This window comes from Bos taurus, chromosome 15 (genome assembly GCF_002263795.3).
Source record: "Bos taurus isolate L1 Dominette 01449 registration number 42190680 breed Hereford chromosome 15, ARS-UCD2.0, whole genome shotgun sequence".
NCBI lineage: Eukaryota > Metazoa > Chordata > Mammalia > Artiodactyla > Bovidae > Bos > Bos taurus.
In genome coordinates, this window is record NC_037342.1 from 74,012,791 (window position 1) to 74,033,541 (window position 20,751).

Consider the following 20,751-nt stretch of genomic DNA (forward strand, 5'->3'; position numbering starts at 1 on the left):
AAGAATATCAGTAGCAAAACCCACCCTGTAGACTGACTCTGGCCCTACAAGTTTCTTTGAATGGGGATCAGGAATGGAAAATTTTATCCTAAGCCAGGGCTTTTTAGAGGATGTGTTTTGTTTTGTTTTGCAGAAAGACCTGAGTAAATCAAAAGGGTTTCAGAGCCATGTTTGGGTAACAACCGTGCTTAATAGCCGTGAGCTTGCTCCTCTAAACAGTCAGACCCAGGCTTCCACTGTCACTTATCCATTTATCAACTGAGCTCTTATGCTCAGCCACGTGAGCTCCTCTGGCCCTTTATCTGATTCCTTGGTGGAAAAAGTCTCTGTGGATCTTGGTTGCGTTGAAGGGTGGCTGTGTGGTCTCTTGCTGCCCCAGTCTCAGGAGAGGGAAGCGTCTGTGAGCCCAGTGCTGCCTTGGTAGAATCCCCTGTCCTCTATCCCATCTGTGTCCTTCTGCGAATTATGGGGGGCTTCCCTGGTGGCTTAGTCAAGAATCCTCCTGCAGTGCAGGAGACCTGGGTTCAATCCCTGGGTCGGGAAGTTCCCCTGTGAAGGAAACGAGGAATGCATTTGCTGAGCCAAGGTTGTTTGAAGGAACAAATGACGAGCAGCAGAGTAATGACATCACCTCTCCCTATGGATGTGCTGGTGTTACCATCTCCTTCCAGGACAGATCAAGGTAGCTCCCTGCCAAGAAAAGGCTCACCCTCTTTTGCTATTTGGTACAACTAAGGGTTATACTGGATGTGATGTGTTTCAAACCACCCTGAGGCTTTCTCTCATTTGAAGAACTCAGATCTTAGAATTGGAGAGGGACACGTGGCTCTGCTGAGCATCACATTCAGTCCGTGCTGATATACCCCTCCTGGGTTTGGAATCCTCTCTCCCTGCTTCGTGTTTCCAGATAGGGTTACAGTGCTCACCTCTTCTCTTCCGCTGGCCTTAGCACCTCCTCCTCCCCAATAATGACTTTTTTTTTTCCACATTTGGAGAAGTGTTAAGGAGTTCCATTTATTTGGAGCACAGGGTGCTCGTGAAAGGGATGTAGGAGATGAAGCTAAAGAGAAGGAAGCAGGCAGGTCATCAAGGGCCTTGGGTGCCAGGCTAATGGATTTGAACTCCATCCTGAAACCTTTGGGATGTCATTAATGTATTTTAAGCAAGGGAGGGGAATTCTGAGATCAGATTTGCATTTTATTACAGTGGCTCTGACAGAGAAACCCTGGATTAGAAAGTGCTGACTCTTGACTCTCCTAACTTCTTCTCCAAATCACTCCTTAGACCTGCCCTCTGGTCTCACAGACCTGTGTATGCATGATGGGCCTTGGCTTCTTGGCCTCTGGCTGTCGCATATACAACTCCTTCTTCCTAGGACATGCTTTTCTTTCTTAGTGTTTTGTTTTTTTAAATTAAGTGTAGTTGATGTACAGTATTATCTCAGTAATGCTTTAATGTTCTAGGAGATCATCTCAGACTTGTCTTCCTGTTGTGTTAAGTGTCTTTCCTGTCTGCTGTACTCTCCTGTCCCAGTGCTCGATTTATAGATTAAAGCCCCGATGTACTTCTGGGTTACACAGAGGGCAGCAGCAGTTCTGTCTGTAGCTGTGTTGAACCTTGATCTGGTGACTGACTGACTTACAGCCTAAATCAAGGAGCCTTGGACCCTCTGATCATGAGCAGCGCACTGCCTTCTGATATCTTTTCTTCAGTAGGACGTACATCTATCTGCAGTCCTTTTTTCAGAGAGCACCCTTTTGCTTTTCTGAGCTGGAACTGCAGACAAGGTCACCTTCCCAGTCCTCTGTGGTTGGCTGGGGCTCAGAGGTAAATGTTTTGGTGCTTGCTACTGGAAAGCAGAAGGTGGCAGACACAAAATCAGTCACTGAGACTGAAAGTTATTTCAAACATTGCTTGTGTCTTCTGCTTATGAAAGTTATGACAGTGCTTGACAAAGTCACTGCCAAGGGTTGGGGCCTGGAATCTAGACTGTTTATAAAAGTTCATTATTGTTTTGGTTTTGATTTTCCTGGGGGAAATCATTGTAAACAGTTACATTCTCAGAAGCACCCCTGCAATGATAAACATAAACACAGCATTGCAGCGAAATCAGTCCTGCAGTAATTTAAATGTAATCTCTTGCATTGGAAGTGAAGCGGATGAATGGATGGGCCTGCTCAGAATGGAGTGAAGTCAGGACACTCGGGTCTGTCCCAGTCTCAGCTCTCCACGTGCTCTCTCTTGCGTGAGTAAGGAAGTTGTTTAATGTGCCCCTAGCGGTGCCGGAGGAGTGACACCGCCTGTGGGCCGTATCGCAGCCCGTGCTGGGAAGCTACATTACGATGTTGTCCGTGAATTGACTTTGAGCTCTGGAAGAAAGGGCAGTGTAAATATGGGCATCTGTATTCTAGGTGCTCACAAGTTGCCATCCTTTCTCAAAGGCTTACACAGCCAGGCTCAGTTTAGCAACACTGTTCTGGTCATGGCAGAGTCCCCTTCTTTGAGAAAATCTGGCTGTTGACTGTTCTGGAAAGAAATGAGAATGTATCTCCAAAATACCAAAGTAGCTACAGGGAGAGTTATGATCAGTTTTAACATAGATATTAATTAGTGAATTAGCATAAACTGTGAAAGGTGGTCAAAGCTCATCACACCACATCTTGTTTGAAAGCCTGTTCTCCTAACACTATGTCAAAACACAGGGCGCAGAATAAGGCAGATGTAAAGAATTATTGTATAAATGACTTTGAATTCCTTCATAGGCCAGAATGTACTTTTCTGCAGTTTGGATGCTGATAATATGAATACTAATAGCTATTACACTGTACCTAGTACCCGCTGGGCTCCAGGTGATTCACACATGCATCAGCTGAGGCTCACAGCAGCACTGTGAGGCAGGTAATACCACATCTTCCTTTTACAGATGAGTAAATTCAGGCACAGAGAGGTGAAATAACCTGCCCACGGCCAGCCAGCTGCCAAGTGACAGAGCTGGTAAATGAAGCCCTGCCGCCTGGCTGAGGTGGAGTTGCCATTTCTCTGACCAGTGTCGTGTTCTGTTGCATCTTGATCACACAAGCGAAAAAAAAAAAATTCAGTGCCATGAATGCTGTTTTCTAGGAAGACAATGGAGACTACACGTATGTGGAGAGAGTGAAGATACCCTTGGATCATGGGACCCTGTTAATCATGGAAGGGGCCACGCAGGCAGACTGGCAGGTGAGGACGTGCGGTTAACACGAACTCGCTGTCCTGGGGAGGCAGTTTGCTGACAGGCTCACGATGATTAATTTCTGTATTAAATGTGGTGATAGCAAGTTGCTTTTATAAGGAGCACGAGGCAGTAAACTGACCTCATTTCCAAGAAGTTTTGATACTGCTGACAGAACGGCCCTCTCGAGCAGCATTGTCCAGTGGAACTTCCTGTGATGAAGGAAGTGTTCTGTATCTGTGCAGCCCAGTGCACTCGCCACCAGACATGTGACTCTTGATCCCTTGAGATATGCCTGGAGTGCTGAAGAACTGCATTTTCAATTAAGCTAGAGCTTCAGGCAGCCAGTGGCTCTCATATGGGGCTGCATAGCTCCGCAGCTTCGGCCAAGCCATTTTTAAGGTGTGCAAATTAATGTAAGAATACCTAGCATGGGAGAGCACCTTGTGCCTCTCTGTGGTCTCAGTCATTTGTGTGTTGTCTTTTGAGCTTTGGAGAAATGGCAGGAGGCCGCGAGGAAGAACAGCACTTAGAAGAAAATGAAAAGATCTCCCTGTGAGGGTGGGGGTGGGGAGTTGTTTCTGAGAAGACGACCTTTCTCCACAAGACTTTGAAGAGCTATTGCTGCTCATTGAAGGGAGATAAAATTGAAATATGTTTGTGTCCTCATAAGTTTTAAATGGCTTTGGAATAAAAGTGTAAGTGTGTTTATGTCAGAGTTATTCATATTTCCATTTAGCATCGAGTGCCCAAAGAGTACCACTCCAGAGAACCAAGAATAAACTTGACCTTTCGGACAGTTTATCCTGACCCTCGAGGGGCGCACTGGTGATGTGAGATCCTGGAGAGAGAAGCCTCGCTGAGACTGAGCAAACCTTCCTCCATGAAGACACTTCCGGAGGCTGGTCCAGCTGCTCTCGTGGCTGTCTGGAGGATGAGGATGGGATTTGCTTTCCAGCTCGGAGTCCTATTAAATGACAGCCTGCAGTTCGTGTTCAAAATACATTTACTGTGAGAACACTAATCCCTAATCACATTGTGAAATCACATATTTTCTTTAGGCAGATTAAAAACCGCTGTGGCTGTGTTTACCAATGATTTTGCCCATAAGCCGTTTTCCCCCCTCCTCGCTGCCATCTCCGGTTTTGGTTGAAGAAATATGAATGGACTTTGCCTCCGGGGGAGGGTAAATCCACATCTTTGCTCCTTGTGCCTGCAGCAGAGTGGAGATAGTAATACACACCAGTGACTCGGGAGCCTTCCGCAGGCAGACAGCTGCTGCAACCCAAACAGAGTTTTGTTGAAGTCTGCCTCGACTCCTGAACATGTTGGCTTGTGTGCTATGGTAATGGAAAGCTGCGTACTCTGGGAGCACTTTATTTAACCGAGTCTCCTTGCCTGTCCATTTCCTGGGAGACATGCAGACAGGTTTCAGGCCTCTGAGTGAAAAGCAGAGGTGGTATTCTCCAGTGTATCTCCAAGCTGCCCCTGGACTCCTCGTAATACAAGAGGAAACTGTCCTCTCAAAGGGAGGAGGAATTGAGTGATGTCATGAGAAATTTCAGCTGAAAAGCGGCAAATGCCCTGCTAGTGGCAGCTGTTCCACGTAGATTAGTTTCCCCCTGGAGAATTACTTGAGTCACTTAAACCCAAGCCAGATAGAAGCGGGAGCCGTCCTGCAGGGAACAGACTCAGTTACCTTAATAGTGCTTTTCCCTGTAGAGTTCAGGAGCCCCGTGACTAAGGCTTTCTTCTGACTCAGTGTTGTCTTCTGTACACACTCCCGAGATTCAAGGGTTAGTCTCTGATGTCACCAAGGTTCCCAAAACAGACAAAGCGGCTGCCCCTTGTTGCATCATAAAAGCACGTGTCTTCCAGATCCCTAGACTTAGGAGCAGCATGCTGGATCAGTCCAAACCAAGACAGAGAAAACCAGAGAGAAGGAGGATGGATTTAAACGGCTGAAAGTAGGGCGAGGGAGTTAGAGTTTCCCTCGTGCCCCATGGGGAAAATTTACCCAGCCTTCGTGCTTTTTGGTCTTGTTTCCATTCCATGCTGTAAGATTGATGAGCCCCAGGATCACGATAAGAGGCCAGAGGCAGATGAATGCCTTGCCTTGCCAGGCGCTTTTCTGTCGAGCTCTATGACTTCTTGAACCAGAGTCTCTTCTTTTAAATGTTGTTTCCTGTGTGTAGCTCCTTTGTCTAAAAAATACCAAATGTTTTATAAAATCTGAGTGTCACAGTAAGCCTTCCTGTGAGAGAGATACAAATTACCACAACAAAAAAACAAAGCCTATTTAATTCCTAGCTTTCCTGCAGTTCACACACACACAACCTGGCCAGGGAGGTGCCGCCAGCTTTGGCTGTGATTTGGATGCGTGACCCCGGGGAAATTCCTCTTCCATTCCCACAAGTGAAAGAGCCAGGAGATGACTCCAAGTCTTGTTACCACATCCCTCCCAATTCGGGCCGTGCATTGCGTCAGCTGCAGATTTGATCTCTTCCCTCATCACGGCCATGTCTGTCAGGGAAACATGTTCCTGACCGCCTGGCCCACTACCTGGGTTTCTTCTTCTGAGAGCAGCGGTCTGAGGTTTTGTTTCTGGCTCTCCGATGGCAGAACAGCCACTCTTCCTACTACTAAGGTAATGTCCTTTCTGAAATGTCGAGGAGGTGGTCGCTGTAGAGTAAAAGGGCCCTGGCAAAGGATACCCGTGCTCGGAGACTGCACCAACCTGTTGCTGTGTCTTGCTGATTGTAGATCTTAACTAACAATTCAGGCCAAAGCTCTTTTTGCCAGCATTACTTGTTAAAGTTGAGGGGACAAATAAAGCAGCTGTAGCATGAAGGGAAAAACAAGTGTGGTTTTTTAGCTGCCCTGTTTTTGAGCTTTAATAACCTGCCAGGACAATTTAGTAACCATGCTAGGAACTTCCCTGGTGGCTCAGACAGTAAAGAATCTGCCTGCAATGCAGGAGACCTCGGTTCAATCCCTGGGTCAGGAAGATCCCTGAAGGAGGAAATGCCTGGGAAATCCCACGGACAGAGGAGCCAGTGGGCTGCAGTCCATGGGGTCGCAAAGAGTCAGACACGACTGAGCAACTAACATGGGAGCTTCTTATACATAATCCCTAACCCTCCCTGAAGCCATGCCAGAACCAGCTGCTGTTCCCATTGTAGAGATGAGGCAACCGAGTCTCCAAGAGGTGAAGTCATTTCATGGGACTTGTGAATGGCAGAACCAGAACATAAAGGACAGGCTAATCCCCTAACTGCTTCTCCTGCCATGCAGAATTTAGGCAGAATCGTCTAGTGGGCACCTCTGGGCCCAAGCCTCAGGGCTTGCCCCTGCAGGGCTGGCAGCCCAAGCTCACCTCAGTGCCCTGCTGGCTGGGCTGACTGCCATGCCAGCCTGTTGGTCCCCTGGCTCTCCTGTGCACCAGGGCAGATGTCTGCACCTCCTTAACACTGGCATCTCCTAGTCAGAAACTCTGCTGCCAACTGGGCTAGAACTGTCCATTTTAACAGAGGAGGCTCATTGTGGGGGGATACAATCCATTTTATGATGAATTAGACAAATTCTCCTCCAGCCTTCCTGGCAGGTGAATGAGAACATGTTTCCTGACCAATCCAAGCAACCTTTCTGTCATAGGCGGGTGGTCCCTTCTTCCCTCCATTCTTACCTGTGAGTCCATTTTGGGACCCTAATGCCTAGATTCAGCATCAGGCTCCCTCATGATGCTGGCCAGCACCACGACTCCGATCAGTCAGCAGAAAGCCCAAGAAGCAGGGCAGACTGCACACTGAAAACATGGACCACAGGCAGCTTGCCCCAAAGCAGGCCTCGGAGCAGTCTGACACTTACCTCAGGGCCCTTCATATTGAAATCAGGTTCCAAGTGGTTGTCAGCTAAACCACCAACTCATGTGGCATTAATGATTCCTATAAGTTGGGGTCACAGCTCATTAATTAACCTGCTATTTTCTTGTGACACACTCCCTGCTGCCTCCATGGCTGGCATGACCTGCCCTCCGCGAGTGGCAGACCTGTCTAGGCCTGGCCAGTAAGTGGCACCATCTCCTGGACCGTGTCATGGCAACCCCAGAAGAGTTAAGTGGGCCCTGCAGTGAGCAGAAGACTAGTTGGAGGGCTTCGGAGAAAGCCCTGACACGTGATGGGTCCCTGCCCCACTGGGAATATTTCTTCCTTGAGTTCTGGCAGCTTTTACTTGGCTGCAGAATATCTGAGACCCATTTGCCTTTTCTGGTCATAAACACTTGTAGTGTTGAATCTGGAGTCTTGATTGCTTTATTTTCTTAACTATTTCTTTGAAAAAGCTGAATGTTTCCATAGTGATGCATTCTTTTGGTTGAAATCTTTACATGTGTGTGATTCCACCCACATGCTCTCCTCAGAGGGACCTAGTCTATAACTGTCCCCTGATCCCACCCTCCCATTTTCTCCTTTTCAAGGAACCCCTGTACGAGAGCCCTGTTAGTTTTGTGCTGTTGAAATCTGCTCTTAGATACAGTGATTCCTGTGTCAGGGGGTCAGAAAGGAAATTATCTTGATGTTTATTCATGAGAGTGGAACACAGGCTAATGGTGCCTTTTCCAGCTGGCTTGGTGCTCCTGTGCCAAATTAGAAAAGCCTTTCTCAGCCTGTGGCCAGAGCCCCATGCTGGGCTGGGCCTTCAGCATAACTTAGGTAGTGTTTCTGTAGCCAGCATTACCCAAAAGAGCGTTTTCTCAGATGAGCAAGCTTGGAGCTGACCAGGGCCTGTGTGACACTGTCATCATCGCAGTTCTTTAGATGACACTCTCATGATCGCTCTCACTGCCCTCTGTGTAATGGTGATATCATTACACCAATGATAGAAAGGAGAACGGTCCCTGTTCTCATGTGGGCTCCACAAGTGTGGACGTGCTCAGGCAGGATCCTGGCCTCTGACCCCACTCATTTTTAACTCTGGACACAAATGCTAGGTTTCTAAAAGGGAAGGAAAGGTGAAAGCCAGAAGGAAGCATTGAGTATTTACTGGACCTATTACACACCTGCTCAGTCGTGTCCCACTCTTCATGACCCCATGGACTGTAGTCCACAGGCTCCCGTGTCCATGGGATTCTCCAGGCGAGAATGCTGGAGTGGGTTGCCGTTTTCTCCTCCAGGGGGTCTCCTGACCCAGAGATAGATCCTGCATCTGCATTGCAGGCTGATTTTTTTTTTTTTTTTTACCGCTGAGTTACCACAAAATTTGATTGCTTGCTGCTGCTGCTAAGTCGCTTCAGTTGTGTCCGACTCTGTGTGACCCCATAGACGGCAGCCCAACAGGCTCCTCTGTCCCTGGGATTCTCCAGGCAAGAATTCGGAAGTGGGTTGCCATTTCTTTCTCCAATGCATGAAAGTGAAAAGTGAAAGTGAAGTCGCTCAGTCGTGTCCAACTCTTAGCGACCCCATGGACTATAGCCTACCAGGCTCCTCCGTCCATGGGATTCTCCAGGCAAGAGTACTGGAGTGGGGTGCCATTGCCTTCTCTGAATTTGATTGCTTAGTTTTTTTTAAACAGATGAGGAAACAGGTACTAGAGGGTAGCTCAGATCCTGAGATTGGGTATCCCTGGTGTTTGGGGTGGTCTCTGCACCCCCACCGCCACGCATCCCCCATCCCCGTGCCCCCTCTCCCCATGCTGGGCTGGGGCTGGAGGAACTACGCATTCTCAGCCTCTTCACCAGCCGGCAAAACCTTGGGTCTGTGCCTGGAACCACGAAGCTTCTTCCCCTGGAGAGGGGGGGTGAGCAGGAGGAAGTGGTGGGCCAGGCGCAGGGCTCTCGAGGGCCGCGTGATCGGGTTGCAATTAGCCGCCCACTGCAGGAAGGGTGTGGGCGAGCGCTGTGACAAGCGCCTGCCGCCTGCCGAGCCGCACCTCTGATGCTCCAGGCGCCCCTGGGAAGGAAGGCGAGCGGCAGCCTGCAGGAGCAGCCTTGCCTTTCTCAGAAGCTGTGGCAGGAAGGCCCTCCCCGGGAGGCTCTGCCTGCGAGGTCCCTCCCTGCTCCCCCTGCCCCCATCTGCACGTGGATGGGACCATCTGGGAAGGGAATCCACACCCTCCAAAAAGCCATTCTGGGTGGAGGGCTGTATCCTCTCTTCCTGGAGAAGGTTTGTGGGGCGGGTGGGCGGATGAAGGATGCCCTGGGGGCCTTCCTAACTCTGGCCCAGACCATTGAGGCCAGCTGAGCATCCAGCCAGATCTCAGGAGAGTCCTGGAGAGGAGGAGGGCCCCCTGGAAGGGTCTCCCCCAGGCCCTTGTTGCTTAGAGAACGCTTTGCTGGAATGTTTTCTCTGAAAATGTATCAAGGGATTAGGCAATAATTTTTTCCCTGCACTCTGTCTCTGATGGTAGCTGTTAGCCCCTCTTCACCTGGTGTGAAGATGGAAAGGAGGACAGTTAGCCTAGAGGCAAAAATTGGGGGTAGAGGAGTGGGGGAGTGGATGAAGAGGAGTCTGAATGTGTGGCTTCCCTTTGCGACCCTACCGGGCCCCCAGTCTGCCTCCTGGAGGCCTCCTCTGCCTGCGGGGAGAGGGGGCAGAGAGAAGGGCTGGTGCAGTCTTCCACACCTTGCCCCTTGTCTTCGGCAGTCCTGCGAGGGTGGTTAGGAACCACTGTCCCTATTGGACAGATGCTCCTCTGACGGCCACCCAGGGCCATGTTGGCAGAACCAGCGTAAACACCCACAGGTGCCTAGGCCAGTGTCCTTTGCATCTCTCTGGGGTTCTCTGACCTCTTCTGAGATTCCCAGCTAAAAGCAGAACCTGGTGACAAGAGGGAACCTGGGCACAGACAGCCCCAGAAGGTCGCAGTGCCTGCCCCTCCGAAGGGGCAGCCCTCGGAGGACTGATATGGATGGTCTCCCATGTCACACCAGCCAGGTGTCTGGGTACGTGGCAATGATCCCTGCTGCAGCTCCAGGTAGCATCCTGCTGCCGAAAACAGAGCAAGCCGAGCTCTGCACCAGTGGCTCCAGGGAGTTGGCTGGACAACTTCAGGCAAGACTGCCTCAGAGTCACCTTTGCATCGGGCCCATGCCCCGCTGAGTGTCATTGTGTTGCCTGGGAGGGTGGAATTAGGAAAGAGCTTTGACACACCGGGGGCTTCCCTTGTAGCTCAGCTAGTAAAGAATCTGCCTGCAATGCAGGAGACCTGGGTTCGATCCCTGGGTTGGGAAGATCCCCTGGAGGAGGAAATGGCAACCCACTCCAGTACTCTGGCCTGGAGAATTTTGTGGACTGTATAGTCCACGGGGTGGCAGAGTCGGACACGACTGAGCTACTTTCACTTTCACTTTGACACACCCTCTGTGTCCCAGCCTCCACTTCTGTCAGACACACTGCAGAGCCATTGCTGGTTGAACTTGAGCCAGGCTGATGTGGCCTTGAATCCCATCTCTCCTTCCCAGTGAGCCAGCTTGGACCCCGTCCATCAGCCCCCGAGCCTCAGTCTCCTCACCTGTGAAATGGACATCGTAGCAGCCACCTCTCCGAGGTCTTGTGAGGGGTGAGATCCTGAATGTGACGTGCCCGATAGTCATGTGCCTAGCCTAACCCTAATTGCTTTAAGTAGAACGTTCCACATGCCCTGCTAGCCCCGACCCTAACCCCTGTGCTGGGCGGGCAGTCCCACTGTAACTGACAGATGACCCTGCGACCCTGCCTTTCCCCTTGCCAGGGTGCCTAGGTGCCTGCATCTCTGCTGCAGTCAGCGAGGGGAGGCCCAGAGCCTTCGGGGAGGAAGGGCAAAAGGGAAATTGTGCACAAGGAGGCCGATCCTGTTAGGGTCCAGCTGCACCTACTGGTGTCTCCTGGGACGGTCTTTAGCCCAAGCCGAAGAGCCCTCCCAGACGCTGAAGTGGCCTTGCATCGAGGCTCTTGGCAGCCTCACCACATGCTCCCCAGGTAATGGGTCTCCTGATGCCCCCGGCGCTGGCCTGGTTCCCCCGCCTCCCCCCGCACCCCCGCCCCACCCCCGGGTCAGTTCCTGATGTTTCCCAGCCTGGTGAGCAAGTCACAGGTCAGTGTGACGCACCCCACCAGTCACATTGTCTGCTTATCCTTGCAGGCCATTTCTGGGTTCTGTACAGAACGCCTTGGCCTGGAAGCGTAAACAAGATTACCAGGCAGTCTCGAATCAGGAATTCTGCTCAAGACAGGGCTTTTATGCCCAGAAATTGTGTGTTAGCTGCAGTGGGGAGCATATAAAAGGGAGACACGATTCTTCCTATTACAGACAGAAGTAAACCAGAGTGGCTTTTATTTTCTCCTTCAAAATTAGTTTTTATTCCTAACTACAAAAGGAGTATGTGTTCTTGGTAAGAAATGTCAAAGAAAGATACAAGGAAAAAAAAGAAAATCTTTTCTGACTTTACGCTGGAGTTGACAGCTCTTCACATTTTGTAGTGGATTTTTTTCTCTACATATTTGTATCCTTGGAAAAAAAGAAAAGCAACTTCATACTGACCCCTCGTGTGTTTTTCTACTTATTTTGTAAATTGCTGTGTGACATTAACTGTTGTTCCCTAAGGAGTGACAGCATAAAATTGTAGAGATAGATATATCATTATATAACAAGTCTGCTGTCTTAGATAATTCAGTCATTGTTGACGTTGGAGTTGTTTTCGCTATTTGTAACCATTCTATTGCTTTTGGAAGTCATGAGAATGGATGGTGGAGTGGTGCTCTTCTGGCTAAGAGCCTAGAATTTGGCCTCAATCAGACCTCAATTCAAATAATAAAAGAAGGGGACTTCCCTGGTGGTCCAGTGGCTAAGACTCTGCACTCCCAATGGAGGGGGCCTGGGTTTGATCCCTGGTCAGGGAACTAGATCGCCCATGCTGCAGCTAAGGCACAGGCAAGGAAAGAAAGGAAATGTTTGTTCAAACAGGAAAAAATAGCCCCAAATAATAAGAGAAGATAGAAGTAACATTTTTATATTGTGCCTGAATATTGTGCCAGGCACTGTTAAGTGCTTTACATATATTAACACATGACTTGTAAATCCACAAAACAGGCCATAGACTAGGCATTATTTTTACCTCCATTTTACAATTGATGAAACTAAAGCATTAATCCTCCACTTATGCAGCCATCCTGTGGTGAAACCTTTGTGCACATGTATGTTTCTTAGCATACATTCCTGAAAGTGGGGTCCTGGCCCAGATTCAGAAGGCTATACATATTTTTAAGGCCTTGAATACATAATGTATTCCAAGTGGCTCAGTGGTAAAGAATATATCTACCAGTGCAGGAGACACATGAGATTTGGGTTCGATCCCTGGGTCGGGAAGATCCCCTGGAGTAGGTAAATGGCAACCTACTCCAGTATTCTTGCCTGAAAAATTCCATGGACAGAGGACCCCGTACAGCCTATGGGGTTACAAAGAATCGGACACGACTGAGCAACTGAGCACGCATACATAATGTAAATGGCTTTCCAGAAAGGTTGCCCCAACTTCTCCTACCAACAGTGTGTTTGTGTGTATTTGAGAAAGTCATGCCATGCTTTGAGCAACAATAATGTGCCAGGCCAGTGTTCTAGCAAGTTTCTGTCTGTGAAAGAGAGACTGTCCTGTGCCCGGCAGAGAGCAAGCAAGCACTCAGTACGTTTTAGCATTGTTGTCACATGATGTGTCATTTATTGAGTAAACAAGCCACATACTTGAAGAACCTCAATAACAAGGTGAATGTGGAATGAGGGGTCCTGACAGGGAGTACGCCAGGCGTTGGACGACTATGGGATGTAATTTGGGATAGTAGTCTTGGAAGGCTTCTCGGTAGAGGGGGCACCTGGAGAATGAGCGATAACCTGAAGGCTCATGAACGGTGGAGCCCTAGGTGGCTTGTGTCCAGGGCTCAGGTAGGGAGTGTTGAGCTGGAAGAGAGACAGTGAGAGAGGAAGATGGGCCCAAATCAGGTCTGGGAGCTGCCCCAGGCAGAAGGCTTTGGTGGTGCGGAGCCTCTGAGCACTGAGACTTTTAGGAAGTATGTTTATCAGGAGGGAGCAAGGGGATGGGGCTGGAGTTGGGGAGACCTGTGGGAGACCAGGGCGGCGGCCCAGGCAGAGGGGCCTGGGTGTGCTGCCCGGTAGATACTCTGGGAGCAGTGAGGAGAAAATATGTCTGGTTTCTTGGTGCCTCGAGTGCTGCAGCGTAAGAAAAACAGACATAAGAAAAAAATGACCTCATGGCGGGACTCAGCCATGAGGTCAACATGTCTGCCAGAGCTGGACGGGAGACCTTGGCTTCTATCCACGGCCACAGTCAGACTCCTGATGCCCCCTCACCAAGTCCAGGCCTCAGGGCGCTCTGTTCAAGGAGACAGCACAGCAGGCTCTGACCCACCAGCTGCCCCGAGAGTCACTGCCAAGCCCGCTGCTCTGGCGCAGGGGGAGCCGGGGAGGTGGGCCTCGGGCCAGCTTCCAGCAGGGGGCGCTGGACCTTCCGGGCGTCCCTCCCTCCCAGGCAGGGACCCAGGAGCCAAGCGGTACACGCACTCTTCTGTTCCATTGCCCCAAGGATCCTGGATGGGGCGGGATGACAGTGTGGAGGACAGCGAGCATCTCCTACCTTAGCGCCAGTGAGGAAAGGAGCGCTCCAACCCCAGGAGGGAAAAACATCGGACATGTTCTCTGAGGCCCCCTTATTACTCCTCCTGCAGAGGACACGCGTCTCTAACGGGGGGGACGGGGAGCCCCTTTCCTGCCCGCTTGCAGATCTATGACCCCTGCTTGGATCCTTGGGGGAAAGGCTGCTAGGAATGGGCCAGGCAGGGGGGTGTCCAGGTGTCAGCTCCAGCGCCATCTCTGCCTGGGTCTAGAGCTAGCCCCTCCGTTTCTTGCTGTGCGGCCTTTGGCAAACTTCCTGACCTGTCAACAGGGTTGTTAATGAATATTGGGTTCCTGTGAATATCGAGTGTGACAGTGTAACTGTCTCCGTCTGGGTGGCTGTCATCATCAAATAATGGAGATGGGATGAAGGTCCTCCACCCTGCGGGCTGGGGCCGACCTCACTGTGATGGAGACGGAGGGACTTCTGTGTAGATGGGTCTAGGAGCAGGCCTTGGGGGAGAGAGGGCCCAGCATGGCCAAGAGAGGCAGGGGAGAGTCTGTACAGAGGCCACTGTTGGGGCAGGTGGGAGGAAGCATGGAAAGGGACCCGATTCTGGGGTGTTCCCAGGGCTTCTCTTGTGGCTCAGCTGGTAAAAGAATCTGCCTGCAATGCGGGAGACCTGGATTCGATCCCTGGGTTGGAAACACCCGCAGGAGAAGGGAAAGGCTACCCACTCCAGTATTCTGGCCTGGAGAATTCCTTGAACTATACAGTCCATGGGGTCTCAAAGAGTCAGACACAAATGAGCGACTTTCACTTCACTTCACTTCCACGGAGCAGGGTGGGGAGGGAAAGGAGACAGGGAAAGAGACTGAGAAGGGACAGTGAGAGGAAGGAGAATGTTCTGTTACAGCCCCTCCCCATCACCTCACTCCCAACCCCCACCCCAGTGCCTCAGTGCAAAGCACTGGATTCTTCCCACTCTAGCCTGGGAGCAACCTGGGGCAAGAGTTGGAGAGGCTGATTGTGTTTAAGGCCAAAAGGTGAGTAAGGAGGGATGCTCTGAAAGGTGGCCCCCGGGGGCTGGGGCATCGCAGCATCAGGACTTACTGAGTCTTGTCTGTCTCTGGCCCCCAGGCCAAAGCCCTTTCCCACACTTAGCTCCAGTTTTCCATCTGAAGAATACAGGGTTGAACCAATTCAATTTTTTGTAGCTGTTTTGACCACAATTCATGGTTAAAAAAAGAAAAAGGTTTACACACACATTTAACTAAAGCTTCATGGAACAATCCTTTATTACACTTCTGTCCTCTGATGTTTTCTGTTGTGCATCATTAAAAAATGCTGGTCATGGCCCTCCTTGCTCTGAACACTGACCCAGCTCATCTGGAAGGTTCCTTCCTGCTCTGGCAGCCAAAAGTTCTGTTCCATTTCCTCTGGCCTCATGACCCCCATCAGCCAAGCCTTTGTGGTTTCCTTCCTCATATCTTCAAACAGTAACCTCAGATGCAGGAGAGGGCCCCTGGACGGACAGCGCTGATGTGAGTCCCCCCCACCCCACCTCCGTGGGAGGTCCTGGCGCGCCCACTGTCTGGCTGGGCACTGCCTGCTCTGTGTCTGTGGGTGGGGAGAGTTGCTGGTGCCATCACCACGGGAAGAGGAGTGGGTGTGAATGGCATCTGCACCTCTCTCCCCACCCCACCCGACTGCTGCCCGGGGCCAGAGGACACCGTCTTCTCTCTGGAAAAGATGTTGGGAAGTGGAACCTGGCTCCTAGATGGAATTCCAGGCTCTTTCCCTCTTCACCCTGCACCCGGCTCACCCTGAACTGCTCTCTGAAGGTCCAGGAGTCCCCATCGTGGGAGCTGCTGATGGATGAGATGAGCTTTGGGCTGACAGACCTGGGTGCAAACCTTAGCTCCATCTCTGCCTGGCTGTGTGACCTTGGGAAAGTTCCCTAACGTCTCTGAGCTTGTTTCCTCAGCTAACTCTTGGAGATGGCAACCCCTGTCTTGGAGGATAAGCTTAAGGGTGAGATGATAGGTAGAGTGCTTTGTGTTGGTGCCCGGCATGAGGAAAACTCAGTCCTTTTAAATCCCATCCTCTTGGTGTCTCTGTGAGGGACTGGCTGGAGAAATGGCAGCTATTGCTGCCCTAAGGAAAGAAAGGGGAGATGCCTTCCAGGGTCAGCTACAGGAGGGGCGACATTGGAGAGAGGCTGCCTTAAGGTGGTGGTCCTGGGAGTGACTCCCCAGCCCCCAAGAGTGCAGAGTCAAGGGTGCAGCAGGCATCTCGTGTCCACTGGGTGGCCTGAGACAGTATCTGAGGAGGAACACAGGCAGGGGCTGGGGAGAACGGACTTTCTGGGCCGCCAGAGTGGGTCAGGAGCTTCTCACAAGGCTGACGCTGTGTGTCAGCTCAAGGCCAGGCTCACCGCACACCACACCATGGGACTTCGTTCCAGTCCTCGTTCTTTGGAATCCATTTTAAAATTCACCCTCCTGCAGGGCAAGAAGGGATTCTCATAGTATGTTCTCTTGGAATAGTCTGCTTTGATCCTCATAACTGCCATCTGGGGTAAAGGAGTGCCACCTGCCCTCAATATGCCAGCAAATTTGGAAAACTCAGCAGTGGCCACAGGACCAGAAAAGGTCAGTTTTCATTCCAATCCCAAAGAAAGGCAATGCCAAAGAATGCTCAAACTACCGCACAATTGCACTCATCTCACATGCTAGTAAAGTAATGCTCAAAATTCTCCAAGCCAGGCTTCAGCAATATGTGAACTGTGAACTTCCATATGTTCAAGCTGGTTTTAGAAAAGGCAGAGGAACCAGAGATCAAATATCCAACATCCGCTGGATCATGGAAAAAGCAAGAGAGTTCCAGAAAAACATCTATTTCTGCTTTATTAACTATGCCAAAGCCTTTGACTGTGTGGATCACAATAAACTGTGGAAAATTCTTCAAGAGATGGGAATACCAGACCACCTGATCTGCCTCTTGAGAAACCTGTATGCAGGTCAGGAAGCAACAGTTAGAACTGGACATGGAACAACAGACTGGTTCCAAATAGGAAAAGGAGTACGTCAAGGCTGTATATTGTCACCCTGCTTATTTAACTTCTATGCAGAGTACATCATGAGAAACGCTGGGCTGGAAGAAGCACAAGCTGGAATCAAGATTGCCAGGAGAAATATCAATAACCTCAGATATGCAGATGACACCACCCTTATGGCAGAAAGTGAAGAGGAACTAAAAAGCCTCTTGATGAAGGTGAAAGAGGAGAGTGAAAAAGTTGGCTTAAAGCTCAACATTCAGAAAACGAAGATCATGGCATCCGGTCTCATCACTTCATGGGAAATAGATGGGGAAACATTGGAAACAGTGTCAGACTTTATTTTTCTGGGCTCCAAAATCACTGCAGATGGTGACTGCAGCCATGAAATTAAAAGACGCTTACTCCTTGGAAGGAAAGTTATGACCAACCTAGATAGCATATTCAAAAGCAGAGACGTTACTTTGCCAACAAAGGTCCGTCTAGTCAAGGCTATGGTTTTTCCTGTGGTCATGTATGGATGTGAGAGTTGGACTGTGAAGAAAGCTGAGTGCCGAAGAATTGATGCTTTTTGAACTGTGGTGTTGGAGAAGACTCTTGAGAGTCCCTTGGACTTCGAGGAGATCCAACCAGTCCATTCTGAAGGAGATCAGCCCTGGGATTTCTTTGGAAGGAATGACGCTAAAGCTGAAACTCCAGTACTTTGGCCACCTCATGCAAAGAGTTGACTCATTGGAAAAGACTCTGATGCTGGGAGGGATTGGGGGCAGGAGGAGAAGGGGACGACAGAGGATGAGATGGCTGGATGGCATCACTGACTCGATGGACGTGAGTCTGAGTGAACTCCGGGAGTTGGTGATGGACAGGGAGGCCTGGCGTGCTACGATTCATGGGGTCGCAAAGAGTCAGACACGACTGAGCGACTGAACTGAACTGAACTGGGGTAAAGGATGTGCTGTGCTGTGCTTAGTCACTCAGTCGTGTCCAACTCTTTGCGACCCCATGGACTGTAGCCTGCCAGGCTTCTCTGTCAATGGAATTGTCTGGACAAGAATACTGGAGTGGGTTGCCATGCCCTTCTCCAGAGAATCTTCCCAACCCAGGGCTCGAACTCAGGTCTCTCGTATTGCAGGTGGATTCTTTACCATCTGTTCCACCAAGGAAGCCCAAGAATACTGGAGTCAGTAGCCTATCCCTTCTCCAGGGGATCTTCCCAACCCAGGAGTCGAATCAGGGTTTTCTGCATTGCAGGCAGATTCTTTACCAGCTGAGCCACCAGGGAAGCCCAGGTAGAGATGGGGCAGGCCTAAGTCTTCCATATTCACAGGGTAGGAAGAAGTTTCTAGCAGACCCTGGAAACAGTGTCTAAGCAGGCTGTCTTGACGGGTTGTTCGCATGTCCCCCCTGACGTCACCCGTTGCTGAGGCAGTATGCACGTCTTCCTTGCAGGTTGTCTCCAAAGCCCATCTCACTTTGTTTTCGGTGCCATCCCACGGTGATAACTGTTGAAAGGTCCACATCTTGGCTCAGATCCGACTTATCATGGCTCTGAGCCTCACTGGAGATAGGCACGAGGGTACCTCTGTTTTCCGGGACTGCTGTTCCCAGGCAGCTGCTTCTCAGAACATGGAAATCCGTTCCTCTCAGGGCTCCTGGGTGCACTGGCTCTTGATTGCTGTAGACCCTGGGGCTCTGCCACCCGAGGTGACTTGCCCAGGGGCACACAGCTCCAACAGCAGAGGTTAGGGGCCCTTCACAAGGCTGCCATATGCAGCTGGGACTTGACACTGCCTGGGGAAACCTCTGACCCCCTTACCTCTGTGCTCCTGGCCAGCTTCTGCTGCCCTCTGCTCTGTTTTGCCAATAACCAGAGAATCTCCTTCCAAGGCAGTGGCTGGCTCTTTAACCTTGGAACATAAATAAGTTGCTGGGGCTTGTTTGAGGGGGCACATGGGGCTGGCTCGTGGTTCAATAGAGGCTGTGAAATTTCTCAGGATCCGAGGCTGCCAGCGCAGTTTTATGCTTACTAGCTGGAGGGATGTCTCGGGGCCTCAGTGTCCCTGCCTTCACTGCCTTCAAGGGCAGTGCCCACTGGACCCATTGTGGAGAACCTGTCCTCACAGAGGGCAGCGATGCTGGGCTAAAGTTCAGGACTGGGTTCTGTCCTTATGCTGCCACTGCCTTGCTGCTTGCTGTGTGACCTTGGTCTAGTTTCCTCCCCTCTCTGAGCCTCTGTTCTCATCTCAAAAGATGGCAAAGATAGCAGCGCTTTGCTGAGGTCACAGAGGGGAGACTACTTGGCCAAGCTCTGAGGCCACAGATTGTGCATTATTTCATCATTAGCCACGGAGCGATTCCCAGCCCTATGGGCCCAGGGGAGGCTACGCTTAGGCCTGCAAGAAAGCATGTGTGTGTGGCGGGGGACACTGCTCTGGTGCTCCAGTGGCTAAGAATCCAAGCTCCCAAGGCAGGGGCCTGAGTGTGATCCCTGGTCAGGGAACTAGATCCCCAATGCTGCAACTAAGCGTTCACACGCCACAACTCAAGATCCCACCTGCTGCCACGAAGATTAAAGATTCTGTGTGCCAGAACCAAGACCCAGTGCAACCAAATAAACGTTAAAAAAAAGAAAAGCGCGTGGGAAGGACTAAGCCACACACCCTGGGCTGCCAAAGCTGTGTCAGGTAGCAAGCCCCCAGCAGGGAAGTGCGTTCCCATTATTCACATCAGCGTAGCCGGGCCCCACAACCTGGGCAAAATCCTTGGGAGGTTTCCCTGGGCTCCGGCTCTCCGAGTGCCCAAGACTCTCCCCGTCCCCAACTCCAGGCTGGTGTTCCCTGGGGCTCATCCTGGGAGTCGGGGTTGTCAGGGTGCCTCCCCCGGCTGGGCCAGGCCTGCTGTGCCAGCTCGGGCAGCCGGCCTGCCAGCAGCTGGTATGCCATTGCCCTATGTACAGTGAGGCCCAGATTAGACAGTGAGCTCATCGAGACGTGAACAGGGCTGCTGGGGCGGGGACACTGGCGGCTGAAGATCTGACTTGGGGATATCACTGGGGATCTCCCTGGACCCTCTCCCTTCCTCTCTCTGTCTCGTGGACTCTCTGCCTCTCTCTCTCCCCATCTCCTATGCACACACCCAACACCCTCTCCCGTAGAGCTTGCTGGGGATTGTCATGGCAACCCTCCAGTGAAATTATCAAGTCACTCTTATGCTCACAATCGTACCAGACCAAGTGCTAATTCTGAGTGAGGCAGAAGCAGCTGGTAGGATGCTGAAGCCACGGGCTTTGTGCAGAGGGCCCTCTGCGGGGTAAAAAGGGCCGCAGTGGTCCAGGAGGCAGGACCACCTGGGGAAGGCCCTGTCACTAGCCTGCCACAGCTGACTCCTCCCCGCCCCAGTGCCACATTCATCCACCTCCATCACCCATCTCCACCTGGATTCATGTACACACACACACAAGTGAACAAGTATTAGTTGAGCCAAAATACACCCAGAGTACAGACTGACCCAAACAGCAACATCTGGAATAACCATGATCTCAGTCAGCACTTAGAGGCCCAAGATCCCCCCTGGAGAGACTTCTGGCTGAGCCTGAGGGCACAACCAGCTGACCCAGGCTTCTAGCCGGCGATGGGTCTCTGCCAGTGCCACAGGAAGGGGCCAGGCCCTCTTGTCAGGAAGCAGAGAAGGGACCTGTGACCAGCACTGCCCTGACCTGGTCCTTCCCACCTTTCTGTGTAGACCCTGTGGCTCCCTGCCTCTCTGCATCCCAGGACAGACACAGCATCCCTGGGCCCTTTTGATCTGGATCAGGTACCGCGGGCTCCATTGGATACGAAGCCCTGCTAATAGCTGAAGAACTGGTGGTTGCTATTTTTAAACCCT

General features: G+C 51.1%; 1 protein-coding gene across 2 annotated transcripts in view; it reads left to right on the forward strand.

Annotated features, from left to right (window-relative positions):
* The window catches only part of ALKBH3 (alkB homolog 3, alpha-ketoglutarate dependent dioxygenase), a 41,517-nt gene extending 37,208 nt beyond the window's left edge, over positions 1-4,309 (forward strand). The window contains exons 9-10 of one of the 2 annotated variants that reach the window (XM_005216455.5): positions 3,121-3,219; positions 3,951-4,309. In XM_005216455.5, the coding sequence (XP_005216512.1) occupies positions 3,121-3,219; positions 3,951-4,043 (192 nt within the window). In that variant the 3' untranslated portion in view covers positions 4,044-4,309. 2 annotated transcript variants of the gene reach the window in all.
* Positions 4,310-20,751: the final 16,442 nt, after the last annotated feature.